Here is an 18,835-nt window from a genome sequence, read left to right as displayed (position 1 = left end):
ACTTGGTGCACCCAGACCCGATCTAACGATCACTCAAGAACAGAAACAGTGCAAATCTAGGCAAGGATACAAACGCAGTTTTAATAGAGCATGTTTCACCTGTCTTCTTACAAATAGTACTGACAGTGCATGGACTGAAACTGGTATCACTGACTTAAAGAATTTTCACGCAAAGGTGAAAAAACATAATTCCAGAGAAAAACATTTAAATGGTTTCATTGAGTTTTCATAGCTAGGGAAAGTAGACATCATGTGCCAATTAGACAGTGCATACCGCCGTAATATAAAGATACATAATGTAAATGTATAAAAAAATCAGTATATTCTGGTAAACTGATAGACGGTATTAAATTTTGCGGCAAATTCGAGCTTGCCTTAAGGGGCCACGACGAAACAGAAGATTACAAAAACCCAGGCATTTTTTGAGGATTAGTCAGCCTTATAGCAGAACTGGACTGTGTCTTGAACCAGCACATTGAGAAATCAGAAAACCGTGTTTTCTTAGGCCTATCGAAGACAATTCAAAATGAACTCCTGGAATCAATTTATGAGGTATGCCTCAACCTCATCAGGAGTGAATTGTCGAAGGCAAACTTTCTCGCAATAGAAGTTGATGAAACTACTGACTGTGCAAATTTGTCACAATTGGTCCTAATAATTCGCTATGAGCTACTGGGACCAATAAATGAAAGATTTATTTCCTTTGTACGCCCAAAATGTGACAGTGCAGACAATGAAACTGCAGCTGTTCTCTGAGAGCTAGAGAAAATGAATGTACATGAAACACCTGAAAAACTGGCAGCTCACTGTTACGACGGTGCTCCTGTTACGAGTGGCCATAAAAGTGGAGTTCAAAGTACAATTAGAGAAATGTACAGGAATGCTCACTTTATTCACTGTTACGCCCATCAGTTAAATTTAATTGTTGAACATTGTGTGACGGGCAATAAACAAGTGCCGATCTTCTTTAGCAACAGGAATTTCCACCTTTTTTTCCTGGTTTTCTAGTTGTACAGCCATTCTTGACGAAGTTGTGAAGAATCGTATACCTACCAGTCCCCAGTCCATCAGATGGAATTTTAAATCACGGACCGTAACCACTGTGTACAAATACCAAAAGAAAATTGTTGAGTGCCTAGAAAGAATTATTGATGATGATGCCAGTAATTACAAGACAATAAACAAGGCCACGGGACTGAAGGGTTTTCTGCAAGACGAAGATTTCCTCTTCTGGTTAAATTTTTTTAATACAGTCATGCCTCATTGTGACATTCTCTTTAATCAACTGCAGCAGAGGAATATTGCTGCAGTGAAAACTGTTGAATACGTATCGCACTTTGCAGATTCTGTCCAGCAAATTAGGGCCTCACTTGAAACTGACGATCACTGGGAACAGGTAGAACCAACTGCAAAATAGGGACGTTTCACAGAATCAAGAATAGTGTGTGCACGAAACGTTTGCGACTTCATCACAACTCAGATCAGAGAACGATTAAGTTTCAATGATCACTTATCGATTGCACAGCTGTGTGATCCATTGTTGTTTGCAAAACATCAAACTATTTTTCCGGGGAAAGAGCTTAAAATAGCTGTTAATTTGTTCAATTTACAGTCTTCAGATCTACGTCATGAGCTGAAAGTGTTGTAGAGCCAAAAAGATTTTATGAGGGTGTCAGGTGCTTTGACCTTGTTGAACTTTATTTACGATAACAATCTGGCTAAAGCTTTTCCTGAAAGTGTAAAACTTCTGCAAATAGTAGTAACTTTCCCTATGACGACCGGAGAGGCAGAACGCTGCTTCTCTACATTAAACCGAGTGAAAATATTCATGCGCAACACTATGAATGAGGAGAGACTTTGTGCGCTTGCAATATGTTCCCTAGAAAAAGAATTACTGAATCGGCCAAATTTCAATGAAATGGTCACAGACCATTTTGCTGCGGAGAAGGGGAGACGAGTTGACTTCGTCTATAAACAAATGAATTGAGGTAAGCAAAAGTGCATTCATAATTGATAAAAGAGATATTAAGTCCTACAATTTAGCCTGTCAAGTAAAGTGAGTAAAAAAGGCTTGTGTCATGTTTAGCCAGCCATAAACGTGATGACATTTTCTGAAACGATTCACTTTTGGTACTGGTACAGTGTGTTGCGCTACAGTGTCACATTTTGTGTACTTTAGCACAACAAACCGTACTAAAAATGACGTATTTTGGAGAGATCTTTAGTGCGCTATTTCACATAAATGCATATTTTTCATAATACACAATAAATACGAACTGTTCGCTTCTCAAACATGTGAATAAATATGGCAGTTGCACGGATTGCTCATGCCACCCAATAACAGCACAGTATCATCATGCGAACTCGTAAACTTCAAGCTTTGTTGGTAAACCACAGTAAATGCCTTAAGTTTAGAACTGAAAATACCAAAAATATTCAGCAGCCGCAAAGTTACCATTCATCACATTAAAGATCTCTCCGAAATTAGTCTTTTCGTATGATTTGCTGCAAAGTGTCACAAAATGTAATGATGACGTAAAAACACTAACCAAAGTTATATTTTCACTCGGTTTAATGTAGAGAAGCAGCGTTCTGCCTCTCCGGTCGTCATAGGGAAAGTTACTACTATTTGCAGAAGTTTTACACTTTCAGGAAAAGCTTTAGCCAGATTGTTATCGTAAATAAAGTTCAACAAGGTCAAAGCACCTGACACCCTCATAAAATCTTTTTGGCTCTACAACACTTTCAGCTCATGACGTAGATCTGAAGACTGTAAATTGAACAAATTAACAGCTATTTTAAGCTCTTTCCCCGGAAAAATAGTTTGATGTTTTGCAAACAACAATGGATCACACAGCTGTGCAATCGATAAGTGATCATTGAAACTTAATCGTTCTCTGATCTGAGTTGTGATGAAGTCTGTGCCGGACCGAGACTCGAACTCGGGACCTTTGCCTTTCGCAGGCAAGCGCTCTACCAACTGAGCTACCCAAGCACGACTCACGCCCTGTCCTCACAGCTCTACTTCTGCCAGTATCTCATCTCCTACCTTCCAAACTGTACAGAAGCTCTCCTGCGAACCTGCAGAACTAGCACTCCTGAAAGAAAGGATATTGCGGGGACATGGCTTAGCCATGGGGATGTTTCTAGAATGAAATTTTCACTCTACAGCAGAGTGTGCGCTGATATGAAACTTCCTGGCAGATTAAAACTGTGTACCGGACCGAGACTCGAACTCGGGACCTTTGCCTTTCGCGGGCAAGTGCTCTACCAACTGAGCTACCCAAGCACGACTCACGCCCCATCCTCACAGCTCTACTTCTGCCAGTACCTCGTCTCCTACCTTCCAAACTTTACTGTGGCTAAGCCATGTCTCCACAATATCCTTTCTTTCAAGAGTGCTAGTTCTGCAGGCTCGCAGGAGAGCTTCTGTAAAGTTTGGAAGGTAGGAGACGAGGTACTGGCAGAAGTAGAGCTGTGAGGACGGGGCGTGAGTCGTGTTTGGGTAGCTCAGTTGGTAGAGCACTTGCCCGCGAAAGGCAAAGGTCCCGAGTTCGAGTCTCGGTCCGCCACACAGTTTTAATCTTCCAGGAAGTTTCATATCAGCGCACACTCCGCTGTAGAGTAAAAATTTCATTCTACTAACCAAAGATTTTAACTCGAAGTTAGCTTCTAATGATATTTAATACCTGATTATAAAAGATACAGTACGTAAAATTATGGGTAGAGAGTGATCAGCCCACCGCCCTCCCCCTGAATTCTTAGTTGTTTGTCAGACTAATCTGTAGCGTAACCCGAGGTCTATGTTGGCTCCGATCGATAAATTTCCACAGCCTTCCCCAGTATAGAAACCACGAGCCGCGCCTGCTCTATACACTCCTTCCACCTTTCTGCTTTCCCTTCTTTGCTGAGAACTGGGTTTCCATCTGAGCTGTTGATATTCATGCAAGTTGTTCTCTTTTCTCCAAAGGTCTGTTTAATTTTCCTGTAGGCAGTATCTATCTTACCCCTAGTGATATGCGCCTCTACATCCTTACATTTGCCCTCTAGCCATCCCTGCTTAGCCATTTTGCACTTCCTGTCGATCTCATTTTTGAGACGTCTGTATTCCTTTTTGCCTGATTCATTTACTGCATTTTTATATTTTCTCCTTTTGTCAATTAAATTTAATATCTCTTCTGTTACCCAAGGATTTCTACTAGCCCTCGTCTTTTTACCTACTTGATCCTCTGCTACCTTCACTATTTCATCTCTCAAAACTACCCATTCTTCTTCTACTGGATTTCTTTCCCTCATTCTTGTCAATCGTTCCCTAATGCTATCCCTGAAGCTCTCTACAATCTCTGGTTCTTTCAGTTTATCCAGGTCCTATCTCCTCAAATTCCCACCTTTTTGCAGTTTATTCAGTTTTAATCTACAGCTCATAACCAATAGATTGTGGTCAGAGTTCACATCTGCCCCTCGAAATGTCTTACAGTAAAACCTGGTTCCTAAATCTCTGTCTTACCATTATATAATCTATCTGAGACCCTCCAGTATCTCCAGGCTTCTTCCACGTATACAACCTTCTTTTATGATTCTTGAACCAAGTGTTAGCTACGATTAAGTTATGCTCTGTGCAAAATTCTACCAGGTGGCTTCCTATTTCATTCCTTAATCCCATTCCATATTCACCTAGTACATTTCCTTCTCTTCCTTTTCCTACTATCGAGTTCCAGTCACCGATGACAATTATATTTTCGTCTCCCTTCACTATCTGAATAATTTCTTTTATCTCATCATACATTTCTTCAATTTCTTCGTCATCTGCAGAGCTAGTTGGCATATAAACTTGTACTACTGTAGTAGGTGTGGGCTTCGTGTCTATCTTGGCCTCAATAATACATTCACTATGCTGTTTGTAGTAGCTTACTCACATTCCTATTTTCCTATTCATTATTAAACCTACTCCTGCATTGTCCCTACTTGATTTTGTGTTTATAACCCTGTAGTCACCTGACCAGAAGTCTTGTTCCTCCTGCCACTGAACTTCACTAATTCCCACTATATCTAACTTTAACCTATCCATTTCCCTTTTTAAATTTTCTAACCTACCTGCCCGATTAAGGAATCTGACATTCCACGCTCCGATCTGTAGAATGCCAGTTTTCTTTCTCCTGATAACAATGTCCTCCTTAGTAGTCCCCACCTGGAGATCCAAATGGGGGACTATTTTACCTCCGGAATATTTTACCCAAGAGGACACCATCATCATTTAAGCATATAGTAAAGCTGCATGCCCTCAGGAAAAATTATGGCTGTAGTTTCCCCTTGCCTTCAGCCGTTCGCACTGCCAGCACAGCAAGGCAATTTTGGTTAGTGTTACAAGGCCAGATCAGTCAATCATCCAGACTGTTGCCCCTGCAACTACTGAAAAGGATGCTGTCCCTCTTCAGGAAACACACATTTGTCTGGCCTCTCAACAGATACCCCTCCATTTTGGTTGCACCTACGGTATGGCTATCTGTATCGCTGAGGAACGCAAGCCTCCCCACCAACGGCAAGGTCCATGATTCATGGGGGGGGGGCAATGGAATACAACAGAACAAAAGTTTTAGCTCCAGTTTTTTGAATTCAGTAATCAAATAATCAGTGGAAATACGCCTAGCAATAATCTTATAAATCATGAAAACAGCTTTCAACTGGATACAAATCTGAATCCAGTCACAGCAGTCAGCAGTGACGGGGTCATTCAATACTCAGTGATTCGATCATCTCTCACTTCCATCACTGAGGGCTGCACACACAACTCAGCTGTCCTGCATATGTCATCACCTGATGTGTGCACTGAAAGATGCCAGCCAATTTCACATGAGAGAGATTCAGCATAAATACTGTGAATGCACCTGGGCTCTTGAGTAGTTATCTACTCACCTGAAAGTGGCCAGGTGTCCTGAGGTGAAATATCGTGGCAGAATGTTGATGGGATGTGGCCGCACACTCAGAAATTATTAGAAGTGCCGATGATGACCACCCATTACCTAGTATGCAGACGTGCAAGTGTGACACAGCCCACCCTGTTATCATTGGGCTCAATCTCAGCGATTTCAACACTGATGACACCACCATCAGATTGGTTGATAATGATCTGTGCCTCACGGCCTACATCAAAAATGTTCTGACAGCCAATGTTGCATGTATCTGACACCTCGACCACGCATATATCATACCCAGTGACATCAACTAGGCCTCCATATCATCTCATCTTTCAACAGATATCCTCACTGTTACATGTCTGGAGATCCCACCATGATCGACACCTACACCCTCACCCCATTCCCCAGACACTCTGCCCTGCCAGAGACATAGTTTGAGTATGCCAAGCACCTTTCACACCACCTGCTCTCCTACAAGCTATACAGCACCAGCACCTTGCATGACATAACTTTGTGAAACAGTCTGGCTATGACCTGCACAGCCACCCAAGGCAGCTGGTCAAATCTGTGCACACCAGTCCAGCCAAACGATGACACAGTTCACATTTTCCCTTCAGCATTCTGCACTACAAGAGGGAGAGGTTGACTGTTACAGGCATTGCTGGCAAGTGTAGAGAGGAACAGCTGTGGTTAAGTTAAAGACTTCAAGTGTGTTCTGAGCCAGGATACTGTGGAGACATGTTATTGTGTGACACTTCATGAATAAAGTATATGTGCAATTAACTGCTTCAACTCGATTATTGGGACATTCCCAGTCGTCCAGTTGGGAATTTTTCTATAGGTACATAAAACTGTATTGCGAATATGTACTGAGTTACAGAACTGAATATATTTAAATTTAGCAGTTAATGAAACCCTAATCAATGTATTAATTCTTCCTTTCCAGCACCATAGGTATGAGATAGGAACGTAGGCAACATTTTAGTCAATATCTGACTTTTTTTTGTCATCAAACAAAATTCAGGACAAACCTTCATTCAATCCATGGGCTGCACATATGGTATACATAAGTTGCTATGCCTCAAACATCATAAACAATTGGGTCTTCATATCAGAGAATTAATCCAGCTATCAAAGAGCAAAGTCCTATCCCAAGGTTTAAAGGACTTCCCTTAAGCAGTTGTGCCACAATCAAGCAGTTGACTTCACTGACAATAGCTTGTCATCCCCCACTTTCATCTTCTTCCCCTCCAAATAAAGCATAGCCTTGTACCTGAACAGCCGGGTCACTGTATGGGGAGGGCCAATATTGTACTTCAGTGGCTATTTTGCAGGTCACCTTGGCTGCTGTAGCCATTAGCTTGTTGCCCTATTTCCACCTGCCATGGTAACCGGTATAATGTTGTTTCCTTCCATAAATGTTGCAAGCAGAGAAGGGTGTCCTGGATGGATGTGCTGGTTTCTTTGCTGGATGGTCCAAGGTTCACTGAAAGTGCCGTAGCACATGAAGAATTTCATTGTTCAAATACATCTCATCCACTCCAGTGCTCTCCTGATTTCTGTGTTCATTTTCACAGATGGTGAACCAATATCGTAATCTGATGCTGAGTTGAGACTTGGGGCAAACCACAGAGCAGCCTAAGCTGCCCTCGTGCTTGGACACAACAGTGTAAATTGGTATTCAGTTCCAGTTCTAGGACAGTGCTGGTATATCACTGAGTATAACTAACACAAGTGTGTGGTTTAGCATAAACTCCTTGAACTCTGGGAAATTGGAAAGAACTCTAGCAGTCTTGGGAATTCACTACGACAGAAGGCTCTCACTTTGGTTAAGAACTGTAATTTATTCTGCTCTCACAGAACAGTATCTTGATTTGCACGATCATTAATGACATTACAAGGAATTAATAAATGGTTTTGTTGCAAATGCTAATTCACGAAAGCCTTTCCAATGTGGTGGTGATAAGCAAATGGAGTGCTGATAGTAATGGTGCAACTGATTGATTTTAACAGCTGACTGACCAGGCTACTGTTTTTTTGTGTATGTGTGTGTGTGTGTTCATTCAGTTCTCTTTTTTTTTTTTTTTTTCTTTTGAGTTAAATAACTGAATGAAACTAATCACTGTGGCCACATCAGCTGTATGGATGTTTTTCATGCACTCTCCCTGTTTTGTTTTACTTTATGTGAAACAACTGACTGACACAAGTCCATGTCATTTATATCAGCTATATGAATGTTTTCACTCAGCCTGTGATTGTTGTGGTTTCACTTACATACTAATTCAGCCTTTTTGGTTGAACACAGACCATGGCTGGCGTTCTCAGCTTTATTTAAAAAAAAAAAATTATCTTGTTTCAAAAAGAGAGAAATACATCAGCTTAATTTAATAGGTACACTGTACCACTATTAGTCATTTCCTTTCCTATTCCACTTGCATATAGAGTGAGGGGAAAATGACTGTCTATATGCATCTGTATGAGTCCTAATTTCTCACATATTATCTTCATGGTCTTCACACAAAAAGAATTTGGTGACAGTATGATCGTTCTGCAGTCAGCTTCAAATGTAGGTTCTCTAAATTTTATCAATAGTATCCCTCAAAAAGACCATTGCTTTTCCTCCAGGGACTCCCATTTCAGTTCCTGAAGCATCTCCACAACTCTTCTCAAGATCATCACAATGTGTGTCCATTCTCAAGAGGCATATGAATGTCAGCATCCCACATCCACCCCTACAAGGTGGAATTTCAATGTATAAACCATAAACAGGATCATCAAAATTTTCTACCTTTAAAAAACTGCGTTACTGAAATCAAGTCAACATCAAATGCAAATCAAATCACTGCAGAAGCACAAGAATTTGAAAATACCTGAATGACTATCTTTTCAAGTTTTGGTTAGACCTTTTTATCAGATTATGCCTCGTGTTGAAATAATTTACAGTATAACCAACTGCAGTCTCTGACCACTGAAGCATAACCCATGACTGATAAAGAAAAGCTTGAAATTGAACTAACAGTATTCTATTTCAGGTCTGACATTCATAAATATTGCAAATTAATTGATTTGCTGGAATTTATCTTGGAAAATAATCTGGATGATGATCTTCGTGAAATAACAAAACTGAAAAAAATTCTCTTGACAGTATGCACGACTACATCAGAAGAAAAGTGCTGCTTTCAATACTGAAAACTTTTTTGAGAAGCACTATAAATATAGAAAGAGTAACTGCACTTGCAGTGCTTTTAGTGGAGAAAAATTTCCTTGGTGGTTATCCAGAGATCAAGAAGAAAATTGTTAATAAAATAAGAAAAATGGATTTCATTTTTAGATGAATAGATCAGGCTTGAATTTAACAGTTTAGGTTAAAGTAAGTAAAAAAAAAGTTTGATTTCATTTTTTTAGGATTCTGTAAAGTTTATGAATAAATTGTTTCCTTTTACACAGTTTTAAACAAAGACTAAAATTTGTTTGGAGCAGTGTTCCACTAATTTTAATTATGAGCTACCACTCTTCTCAAGACAGTGGCTGAATGTTCAAATTATGCCACTGTGATTCTGACTATTAACATGTAGTCCACATGATTTTCTGTCCTCCGTTGTGGTCAGACTTGCTGATATAGCCTGGAAACACATGTTCCCTTGTTGTGTTGGGTGTGATTACAACCTATTAAAATCATAGAAAGCTTTTTTGTAGAATTCGTGGCCACCATAGAAGTCCGCAGATTAAATTGTGGTGGTGGTGGTGGTGAGGGGGGGGGAAGCTGATTAATGTTAAGAGCCCTTATGATGTAATTGGTCTGACCTGCTAGTTAATTATATATGATGGACTAATTATATTTCGTTCTTGCACTTGATGTTTATGAGAAAAAGTGTATGTAACAATGTTTATATAATTGGGAGTACAGTAAATGGTCTTTCCAAGATTTTTATTGAAGCATTCTACAATTATAAATAATAGTTAATACTGTAAATAACTATAAGTTTTGGCTGTGCAGCCCACTTCTCAATAAAATTAGCTTCAAAGCTATATTTTACAACAATAAATATTGCATGTTCAAAATTTATTGAATGAAATAAAAAATTTGTAATTCAGTAACCACAATTTGGACATGTTAATCTGTATTGGCAAAGTAAATTTAATAATTTGTGTAATGGCCTAATTGACTTCGGGGGATATTTGGGTTATCAAATTAACATGTTAAAATTAGGCATTGTTAGGGAACCAGATGGCTTTGTTATGGTGTTTTATTAGATTATACAAAAGACTAGTTTCTTGAAAACTTTTGTTCAAATACATATTTGGAAGCAAATTGTGATGTTTGGGTATGATTTGTAACATCAAATTGTCAATTTTCATGCTTTATTAATATTAAAAACAATTAGTACTACAAGTTGGTGTCTTACAGCAAGAGATCTAATCAAAATACATTTGTAAAACTTTTATGCTGAATGTAAATTTGTATGTTTTAAAGTTTATTACTGAACACTATGCCAATAGAAAATCATTTGTTAGCTTGCAAAGGTCATATTGTGCCTGTAACTGACAGGAAATATGTGTTGTAAAATGTTTCAATGTATAAAAAGTGTGCCACAAGTTTAAGGATTAGCAGATTTGTACCCACAGGCAGCTGAGTTGGAATGGAATGGCAGTCAGTAGTAGATGAATGTTAGACCTAGATGATACAGTGATGAAATTTTTGCTGGCAACATTGTTATTGCCAAAAATGTGTGTTGCAATTAATAATGACAAGAGCAGTGTATCAAAATTGCTTTCTTTCATGAAGAAAAATTATTGTTCTGAAATAAGTATTGTAGCTTTTTAAAAACCCACCTCTAGAACTGAAGCAATACTTAGATCCTATGATGCCAACTACTGAAATCAAAGCTGTGATACATAATTTTTAATCGTATAATGTCATCCCATGTTCTTGAAGTAGGGCCTACCGATATGTGTTTTATGTATAATCTCACCTTGAGAGCGATAAGGTGCATTCAGGTACGACTCCCTGTTGAACAGTTTATATTAAGAGTAGAGTACAATTTATTCACTTTCAAACATTTTAAAATGTGTTATTGGTGTAAATATTTACACATAAAGCTAAAAGACATAAGGTAGCTAAGAGACATGAGATGCATAAAATTTCATGATATTTATGACAGTGATGCACAGTTATATACATATATAACGTGAAAAATATACATCTAGGAACCTTTTAAGCAACGATTTTGTACAATTTAGTGTATTAGCTTTATAAGCAAATGAAGAGAAAAAAATGTACATTCTGGTTATCATGTTGATAACAGAAACCAGAGGAAAAAAAAACTTCAAACAAGAGATTTGCATGTGCACATGTAAGTACCACAGCTGCTGTATGGAACACCTGTACAGCAGAAAGTAAAAATGCTACAGGGAAGCCTTTCAACTTATTCACAGATTTTAAAACACAGGGTTTATCCTCACATTATTCAGTTAGACTGGAAACCTGCTTCAGCAGCTCATATCATAGAGGTGCGAATAATTTTTCTGTCTACCTTTCACTGAGTAAATGCTGCAGTTCCTTTTGAATTTGTCCATGTTATTTGACATAAATCCCATGAGAAAGTATACTAGAGATGCCTCAACAGCAGCCTATATGAAGTTTGCTTACTGATAATGCATATCATTCTAACACCCTTTTCTGGGTTTCACCATAATGCTCAGTGGTGGACACTGAAGCTCTAATGTGAGAGCTAGCAAAATTGACCAGCCCTCTACATAGGACTCACAGGTAAACATACCTGTACTCAGCTAGAACTAAAAAATTCCCTCAGGCGATCATGGTTATGAATAATCCTGAGGGCACATGTAGCTTTTTGGAAGAGCCTCAAATGCACTTCCTTTGAGATGGCTTACAGAGTAAAAGTTAAGGGAGGAGACCAATGTTGGCGAAAGAGTAGTTCAGTATTGAGTCAGGAGATGAATACAGTAGAATAAGACACTTGAGATAAGGGTTGAAAGTAGGGAAAGAAGGGGGGCGGGGAGGGGGGTAGGCAGCTGAGGTTGGAAACTAGTGGAATTTATTGCCAGGAGGGCATGCAGAAACAAAGTATATAGTGTAGAAGAGGCAGTTCTGGGGGATACAAATAACATGGGTATTAAAACAGCTGGTGAAGACATTGATATAGCGGAGTGCAGCATACACGTCAACTGGGTGGTCAATTTTGCGGTTATGCACAGTATGATAGTAGGCACCCATGCAAGTTGACAGCTGATCTGTTGTCATAACCACATAGGAAACTGTTACATATGACATGACTGAGTTCACATGAGTACCAAGTGCTTATCACTGGACAGCGGGAGGAGGTAATTTTGGTCCTGTATTGACTTGTCTGCAGTTACTGTCAATCTTAGCTGTCTGCAGTAGCTTTTGTTAATTGCAATTTTATTTCACTGATATGTAATTTATAGCAATAAGTACCACTACTGAAATATTATTATTGAAGAAGTAAATACATAAGGTGATTTCATAGAAGGATACAATACAGGTACAGTATATATTGCCTGCACTGTGTGAGTGAAGCAGGGGGTGTTCCCACTATATCTTTTCTCTTCTTGTGGTGGTCTATATGCAAGTCATCTTTCCCTCTATTGAAAGTGCAATGTTATAGTGTACCCAATGGGACAAGTCAGCACCCAAGTCATCCACTTGTAAATGAAGTACACGGCACAACTAGTAGAAGGGGCAGAGTATCTTAGTTCATATGCATATCATTACTCTAATTAGTGTGACTATTACCTGAATTTGTCTTTATTTTGCTACTGCCATTCATGAACTACTCTCACACTCTCCTGCCTACCTGTACTTCAGTAACCCCTTATTAACTTCAATCTCTTCCCACTGAATTTTCTCTTCCACTATTGGAGCTACTTTCAACTGTTCTGTTCCACAGTGATTGGAGCTTTAGAAATTCACTATTTCATAACGTTTATTCCTGCTCCAGTAAAGCAACATTATATGTTGAAGAAAACAGAAGATGCTAACATCATCTGATTAGTGTGGGTTTCATGTATGTGATAAGTTATTCTTATTAGTTTTCATTATTACAGTGGTCTAATGTTTCTTTAAACAACTCATATATCCTGTTATGTTAGTTGCATGTCCGAACTTGCATAACTTTCCTGTAATTATGGATGGAAGTACAAATTTTCTTATTTTATTTTGCGAGTTATATAAATGACACTAATAGCAAATCTCATGCTCCATCACATCACAGCAACTTAGGTGAAATATGCACCATTAGAGTCATGTAGTAATGTAATAAACATGTAAAATAGTTTCAATATGGAAGTGCAAATGTGGGACTTTTTCACCAATTCAGAAGATGAAAATCACATGGTTGAATATAGGTAATATGTTACTAGACCTTATATTTCTATTTTTCTAGCTTTATGTCATTAATCCTACCTGATGTACAATTTTTCTCATTAATCACAAATGAAATTTCATTCGAATAGCAAGCCCGAGGCTGTGATAAATGAAGTCTCTCAAACCACAGAAACAGCATCTTAAAAATAATTTCTGCACACTTTTGACAGCTCTTAATTATTAATCAATTATCAGTGCTTACCTCATTATAACTAAAAACTATCATATAAAAAGTAAAGCCCTTACCAATCTTATCCTCCAGCTATACATTGCCTCCACCAAGCTTTACCTTCAACAGTTCCAGTCTGTAATTACAAAATTTTCTACCTCTCAGCCCCACAGTATGTAAGCTCACTTTGAATCACTCTCAGTGAAACTACCCTTAGATCTGGGAAAGAAACTGCCTCACAGTGTATGAGGAAGCTATCAACCACACTGGTGAAATGCTTCAAAATTGGTGACACCTCCTCTAACCACCATGCACAACACCAATCTCTCCAACTCATAAGTAGTCCTCTTATTCACCTGCAGCCTCAACTTGAAACACTGCTTCACCATCCAGTACCAGTCCACAAATAGAACAAGCATTAAATGCTTCATTTCCTTCACAGTTCCAGAAGGATCCTCCTCCTATCCCAAAAACCATCATCTAGAGGCATTCTACAAATTTCCCAGCACTGCCTTCCAATCATTCCCGAAAACGTCTCCAAAACCTTACACCTTACTCCAGCACACATTCAGGTCATCCATGATCTAGAGGCAAACGGTTCTATAATTATCTGTGTAGACAAAGGTTTCACTGCAGTTATAACTGAAAATGGGGAGGATGCAACAGAGTGGTTACGTAAACTCTCCAAATCTAACATGTATGTCTCATCACTCAAAAGGTAAATTTCAAAATTATCTCTCCTCCTACAGATTTATGAATGCTTGATTAACTCCTGCATATATTATTTATCAAGAATATTCTATGAAAATATCATAAAAGCAGCTATTTAAGTTACATTTTGTGTTACCGTTTAAAATCTTAGTGGATCTAGGCAGTCTGCTTAATATTCCATGGCCAGAATAAAATTAAATGAATACTACAGAAGTATTAGCCATAAAAGCAAACATGGAGGCAGGTTTCAAGTATATAATTAAATTTCCCGGAGTAAGTATATTTCCATATGGTTCACAACAGACTACACCACATGTCAAAATTCCACTTATATTAATTGAACAACGTCTCTTTGCGTAAATCTTGTAACATACAAAATGCAAGATAAAATCATGCCAAGAAGCTGGTGAGAACAAATAACTCCTATAAAATATACTTGAAAGATTTATTGCAGTTACACTTCATTTAACTCTAATATCAGTCCCAAATCATTTTAGAAACAAAGTTTCCTTCTGATAGGGTACCCAAAGATTGTCCATGGGTGAGGAAGGAAAAAAAGAACTAACTTTTGAGATGGTAGTGTTGTTGTAAAGAAAAGCAGTCAGAAGGATAATAGTTTTAATTACAAAGTGTTGTCGGCAATGATTTTTTTTTTTAATGAATAAAATGACTCAGACATATGAGAGTAGCAGTCCATCTGTAAATCATACAGTCTGCAAGACATGATATACAACAAAAAATTTCATTTTATAGTGAAAATGTTTGAAACCCTCAAAAAAATTAACTTCAGTAAAAATATGTGTGGAAACTGTTTCTCCCTAACCGGATAATTTGTCACACTTGATGTGAATAATGTTTAAAATGAAACAGAATAAAACGTTAGAGATATGATTATGTTTGCAAAAACTAAGTACAATTTATACATGTCAAGTTGCATTTCCTTAGAAGTAAATTGTGACTTCTTGTCTTTAGGTCACTGTGGTCCTTTTACTTTTTTAAAATGAATTACACATACAAATATTTTATTTATTTTTCAAAACAATTATGAATGCCAAAATTTGACAAAAAATTTCTGTACAGTGCACAATTATCATAACAAAAGGAACTTATCATTTTTCAAGTAGAAACATACAGCACATTAATTACAGGAATTATATACATGACATCAAGATTTTATATACAAATACAGTACACTTGACCACAAAATGCCACAAACCACAAAATTTGTACTTAAATATGTCATGACATTTGAAAGACTGCATCTGCAGTGACACAAAATCACTTTTAAATAATTATAATTTAGCAAAAAATGACAGTTTTACTGTGTACATTCACACACAAAATACTAGAAGTATTTCTTGTATTACAGAATAATTTGAATGCAATCTCTAAACATAGAAGATAAATGGAATTTAACTACTTCAGAAAAAAAATCCAAGTATCTTTAAAATTTGGTATTTAGTTGCAGTTAAATACAACTGCGCACAATAAAAAAGAACATGTGGCACAGCATAATACATTTTGAGAATTTAGTACAAATAATTAACATTAAGGTACTGTATAGCTCTCAAAAACTGATTCCACGGTTTACAATCAAGACACAGATGTCGCTGTCTCATACAATGATAACAATTCAGTCAAAGGATTGCGTAGAAAATACTGGAATGACAAAATGTTAATTTAGTAACCTTGTTATGAGGACTGGTAAGCTAACTTTATTATTTTATTGTATTTTAAGGACACTGTAAACATTAAAAGGTAGGTATAGAACTAATTCTTGATGCATGCCACGATTTCAGGTACTTTGGTGTCCTAGGAGACTTGCATAATTATTTTTGGGTAGAATTGTTTGCTGTTCTCCTCACACTTAAAGAGAGAAACTCAAAGATTATTAAATTTTTTTATGTAATATTCTAGAGTAACTGAAAAAGCATATTTTTCATCATGCAACAATTGTCCATTCTATGAGAAATGTACAGCATACAAAGTACCAAATAATTTCACATTTTCTGACAGAACTCAGGTGTGCCATGAAGACACATATACATTCCAAAATAGTCTTTCATGAAAACTGTGTTATAGGTTAAAAATGGTTTTCTTCACGGCTGTTCCCTTATGTACAAATGTCAACAAGTACACACAAATTGTAAGTCAAAACAGGAATGTCAGTGCATTTAATGGCATTGTGGAAGATACCTTCTCAAAATACACTTTCATCAAAACTATATTGCTGAAAACAGATTTCATTTCTTATTTTATAATTTAATCACAGCATGAGCATTTCCTGACATATCACCAACACAAATTTACCATTCGTTCAACAAAAGTCTCTACAAAGTCTTCATGAAAAACAGATATTTTTACTGATTTAACAAGGTCTTCTACCATCGGCTTTAAAAAAAACTATAGATTTCAATACTCGTCACAAATCTAATGAGCAGTAATATATGGAAACTAAGGCAATAAATCTGACATTTTCATAAACACTTTCTTCTGGAATAGAGGAAAGGAAGAAAGAGAGAGCTGTGGAAAACTGGAAAGAACAAGTTATTAATCACAAAGAGGTGGAGAAAGTAGGCATTCAAAATGAGGAAAAATATATAGTAATATATGGGATTATGTATATTTCATTGGCTTCTGCAAAACTTTTCATACTTTGTCTTTCTTCCTTTTCTTTGGTACAATAATCTACAACTCAAAATCTTTCCTATTAACTGCTACATGCTACTGTTGCCTTCTTACCACATTTTAGACATAATTCCAGAAGTCACATGTGCCAATAAAAAGTTTTAGCTTTAATTCTTTATCGCCACTTTTCTGCTTTCTGTAAATGGAACTTTCAGATACAGCACTTGAGCACACATAATATCTCTTCTTCTAGTTAGACAGTAACAAAAAATTGAAAACTGAATGGCAAACATAGTGTATAATATTTAACTCACATGTAATATGAGAAAGAATAAATTCAAAATACAACCACATATGAAACAGGCAAAATAAACTAAGCTCTTTCCACCCAAATGCAATAATTCTGAACAATTTCACCACAATGCACTCAAAACGAAAAGTAAACAATACACATTTCAAAACTATTAGAATTCTCTTGAAATTCATCACATTAAAGCTTTTAAAGCCTTCTCTCTCTCTCTCTCTCTCTCTCTCTCTCACACACACACACACACACACACACAGGATGTGTCACTTTTTATGGTCATGATTGTAAATACTTCACGACTAACAGTAATCAACGCAGAATATAAACTATGAGGAAGACAAGAATGTGCGGCTACACTTCAGATTCAGTGTATCATAGAAATAATATTTACCTTGGCATTCTATTCGAGATACAACACACAAATAAGTAGCACAGCTCTTAAATACTCAATAAGTTCGATCACACATCATGTAACATTTTCCAGTTTAATGAAAATGATGCAAACAGTAGAAAGGTTATGGTCTCATACTAACAATCAATAATGCATTACACAATCTGTGCATTATTGAACAACCCAATGCCATTGACTCTTCCCTCTGTATCACCTAGTTCAATCTGTTCCTTCAAAAGTTCTAGTTCTCTAATGCCAGACACTGTAACTTCATATTTGTGTGTGACAAGAGATCTATAGAAATGAACAGCAAATGCTAAGAAAATAACAAGAACTGGTATAAGAACAATACAAGCAGACCATGCGGCAAGTTTTGAAAAGTCATAAAATTTTACCCAGCACAATATTGCTATTTCACACAGAAACAAAAGAAGTCCCAGTAGTGTAGAAAATGCCCATGCAGTTTCTATATACCAGTGCAGACGTTCATGTGGTGATTCATGAACCAAGCTGATGGAATGTAGGTTACAAACGGCATCAATGTTGGGAAGGATGCATGTGCTGATCATTAATGCCAACATGTGAACTGCAACTAGCAACGTAGTGCAGATAGCAAATGCTATCAGCATTTCCTGAGGTACTTTAGATCGTTCATTGAGCTGCACTTCCACCATTGCTACCTGAAGCACAAACAAGTATTCTGAAATTATATTTAACTTTCACCTGGTGAACAGTAATATTCATTACACAAAACAAACATTATCTCATTAATAATATAAAAAATATCAAATCATCCATGAAGAAGCAAGTACATGTAAGCATAAATTGTATACCATGTAAATACACATAAAAGTGCTACACAAGCAAAACTATAAACACAGAGAGAACAGTTTTAGTTTTTCTGGATATAGTGGGCTGTTATAAACAACTACAAAAGAAACTGAGCATTTCTTGTCACATCAGTCAGAGTCCTTTTACTGCTTTGAATATTCTCTCTCTCTCTCTCTCTCTCTCTCTCTCTCTCTCTCTCTCTCTCTGTGTGTGTGTGTGTGTGTGTGTGTGTGTGTGCGTGTGTGTTTCCCCTCCAGCCATCACTTGTGCTTCCCAGTAATGCAATTAATACTGGGATTCCCTTCTGCAGATCAACTACAATTTTTTCTCATCCAATATAATGAGAATGTGTAGGAGCTGGCAAATTAAGCTTCATAATAGAGGTGCACAGCACAGAAAAAGCTTAGTTCTAATTTATTTGCATTACATTTCCTCAACAGACATTATGACTCCTAAGGCACCGACATCAACATCT

General features: G+C 37.3%; 1 protein-coding gene across 6 annotated transcripts in view; it reads right to left on the bottom strand.

The window, feature by feature from the left end:
* The window catches only part of LOC126245547 (calcium release-activated calcium channel protein 1-like), a 537,065-nt gene that overhangs the window by 91,094 nt on the left and 427,136 nt on the right, over positions 1-18,835 (bottom strand). The window contains exon 4 of one of the 6 annotated variants that reach the window (XM_049948324.1): positions 15,209-18,209. The exons of the other annotated variants lie outside the window; for them this stretch is intronic. Within the exon in view, the coding sequence (XP_049804281.1) occupies positions 17,685-18,209 (525 nt within the window). The 3' untranslated portion in view covers positions 15,209-17,684. Of the gene's footprint in view, positions 1-15,208; positions 18,210-18,835 lie in introns of those variants that run through there. 6 annotated transcript variants of the gene reach the window in all.

This window comes from Schistocerca nitens, chromosome 1, assembly GCF_023898315.1.
Source record: "Schistocerca nitens isolate TAMUIC-IGC-003100 chromosome 1, iqSchNite1.1, whole genome shotgun sequence".
Taxonomy (NCBI): domain Eukaryota; kingdom Metazoa; phylum Arthropoda; class Insecta; order Orthoptera; family Acrididae; genus Schistocerca; species Schistocerca nitens.
Note: the sequence above shows the minus strand (reverse complement) of the source record. Positions and strands in the feature narration are given on the sequence as shown.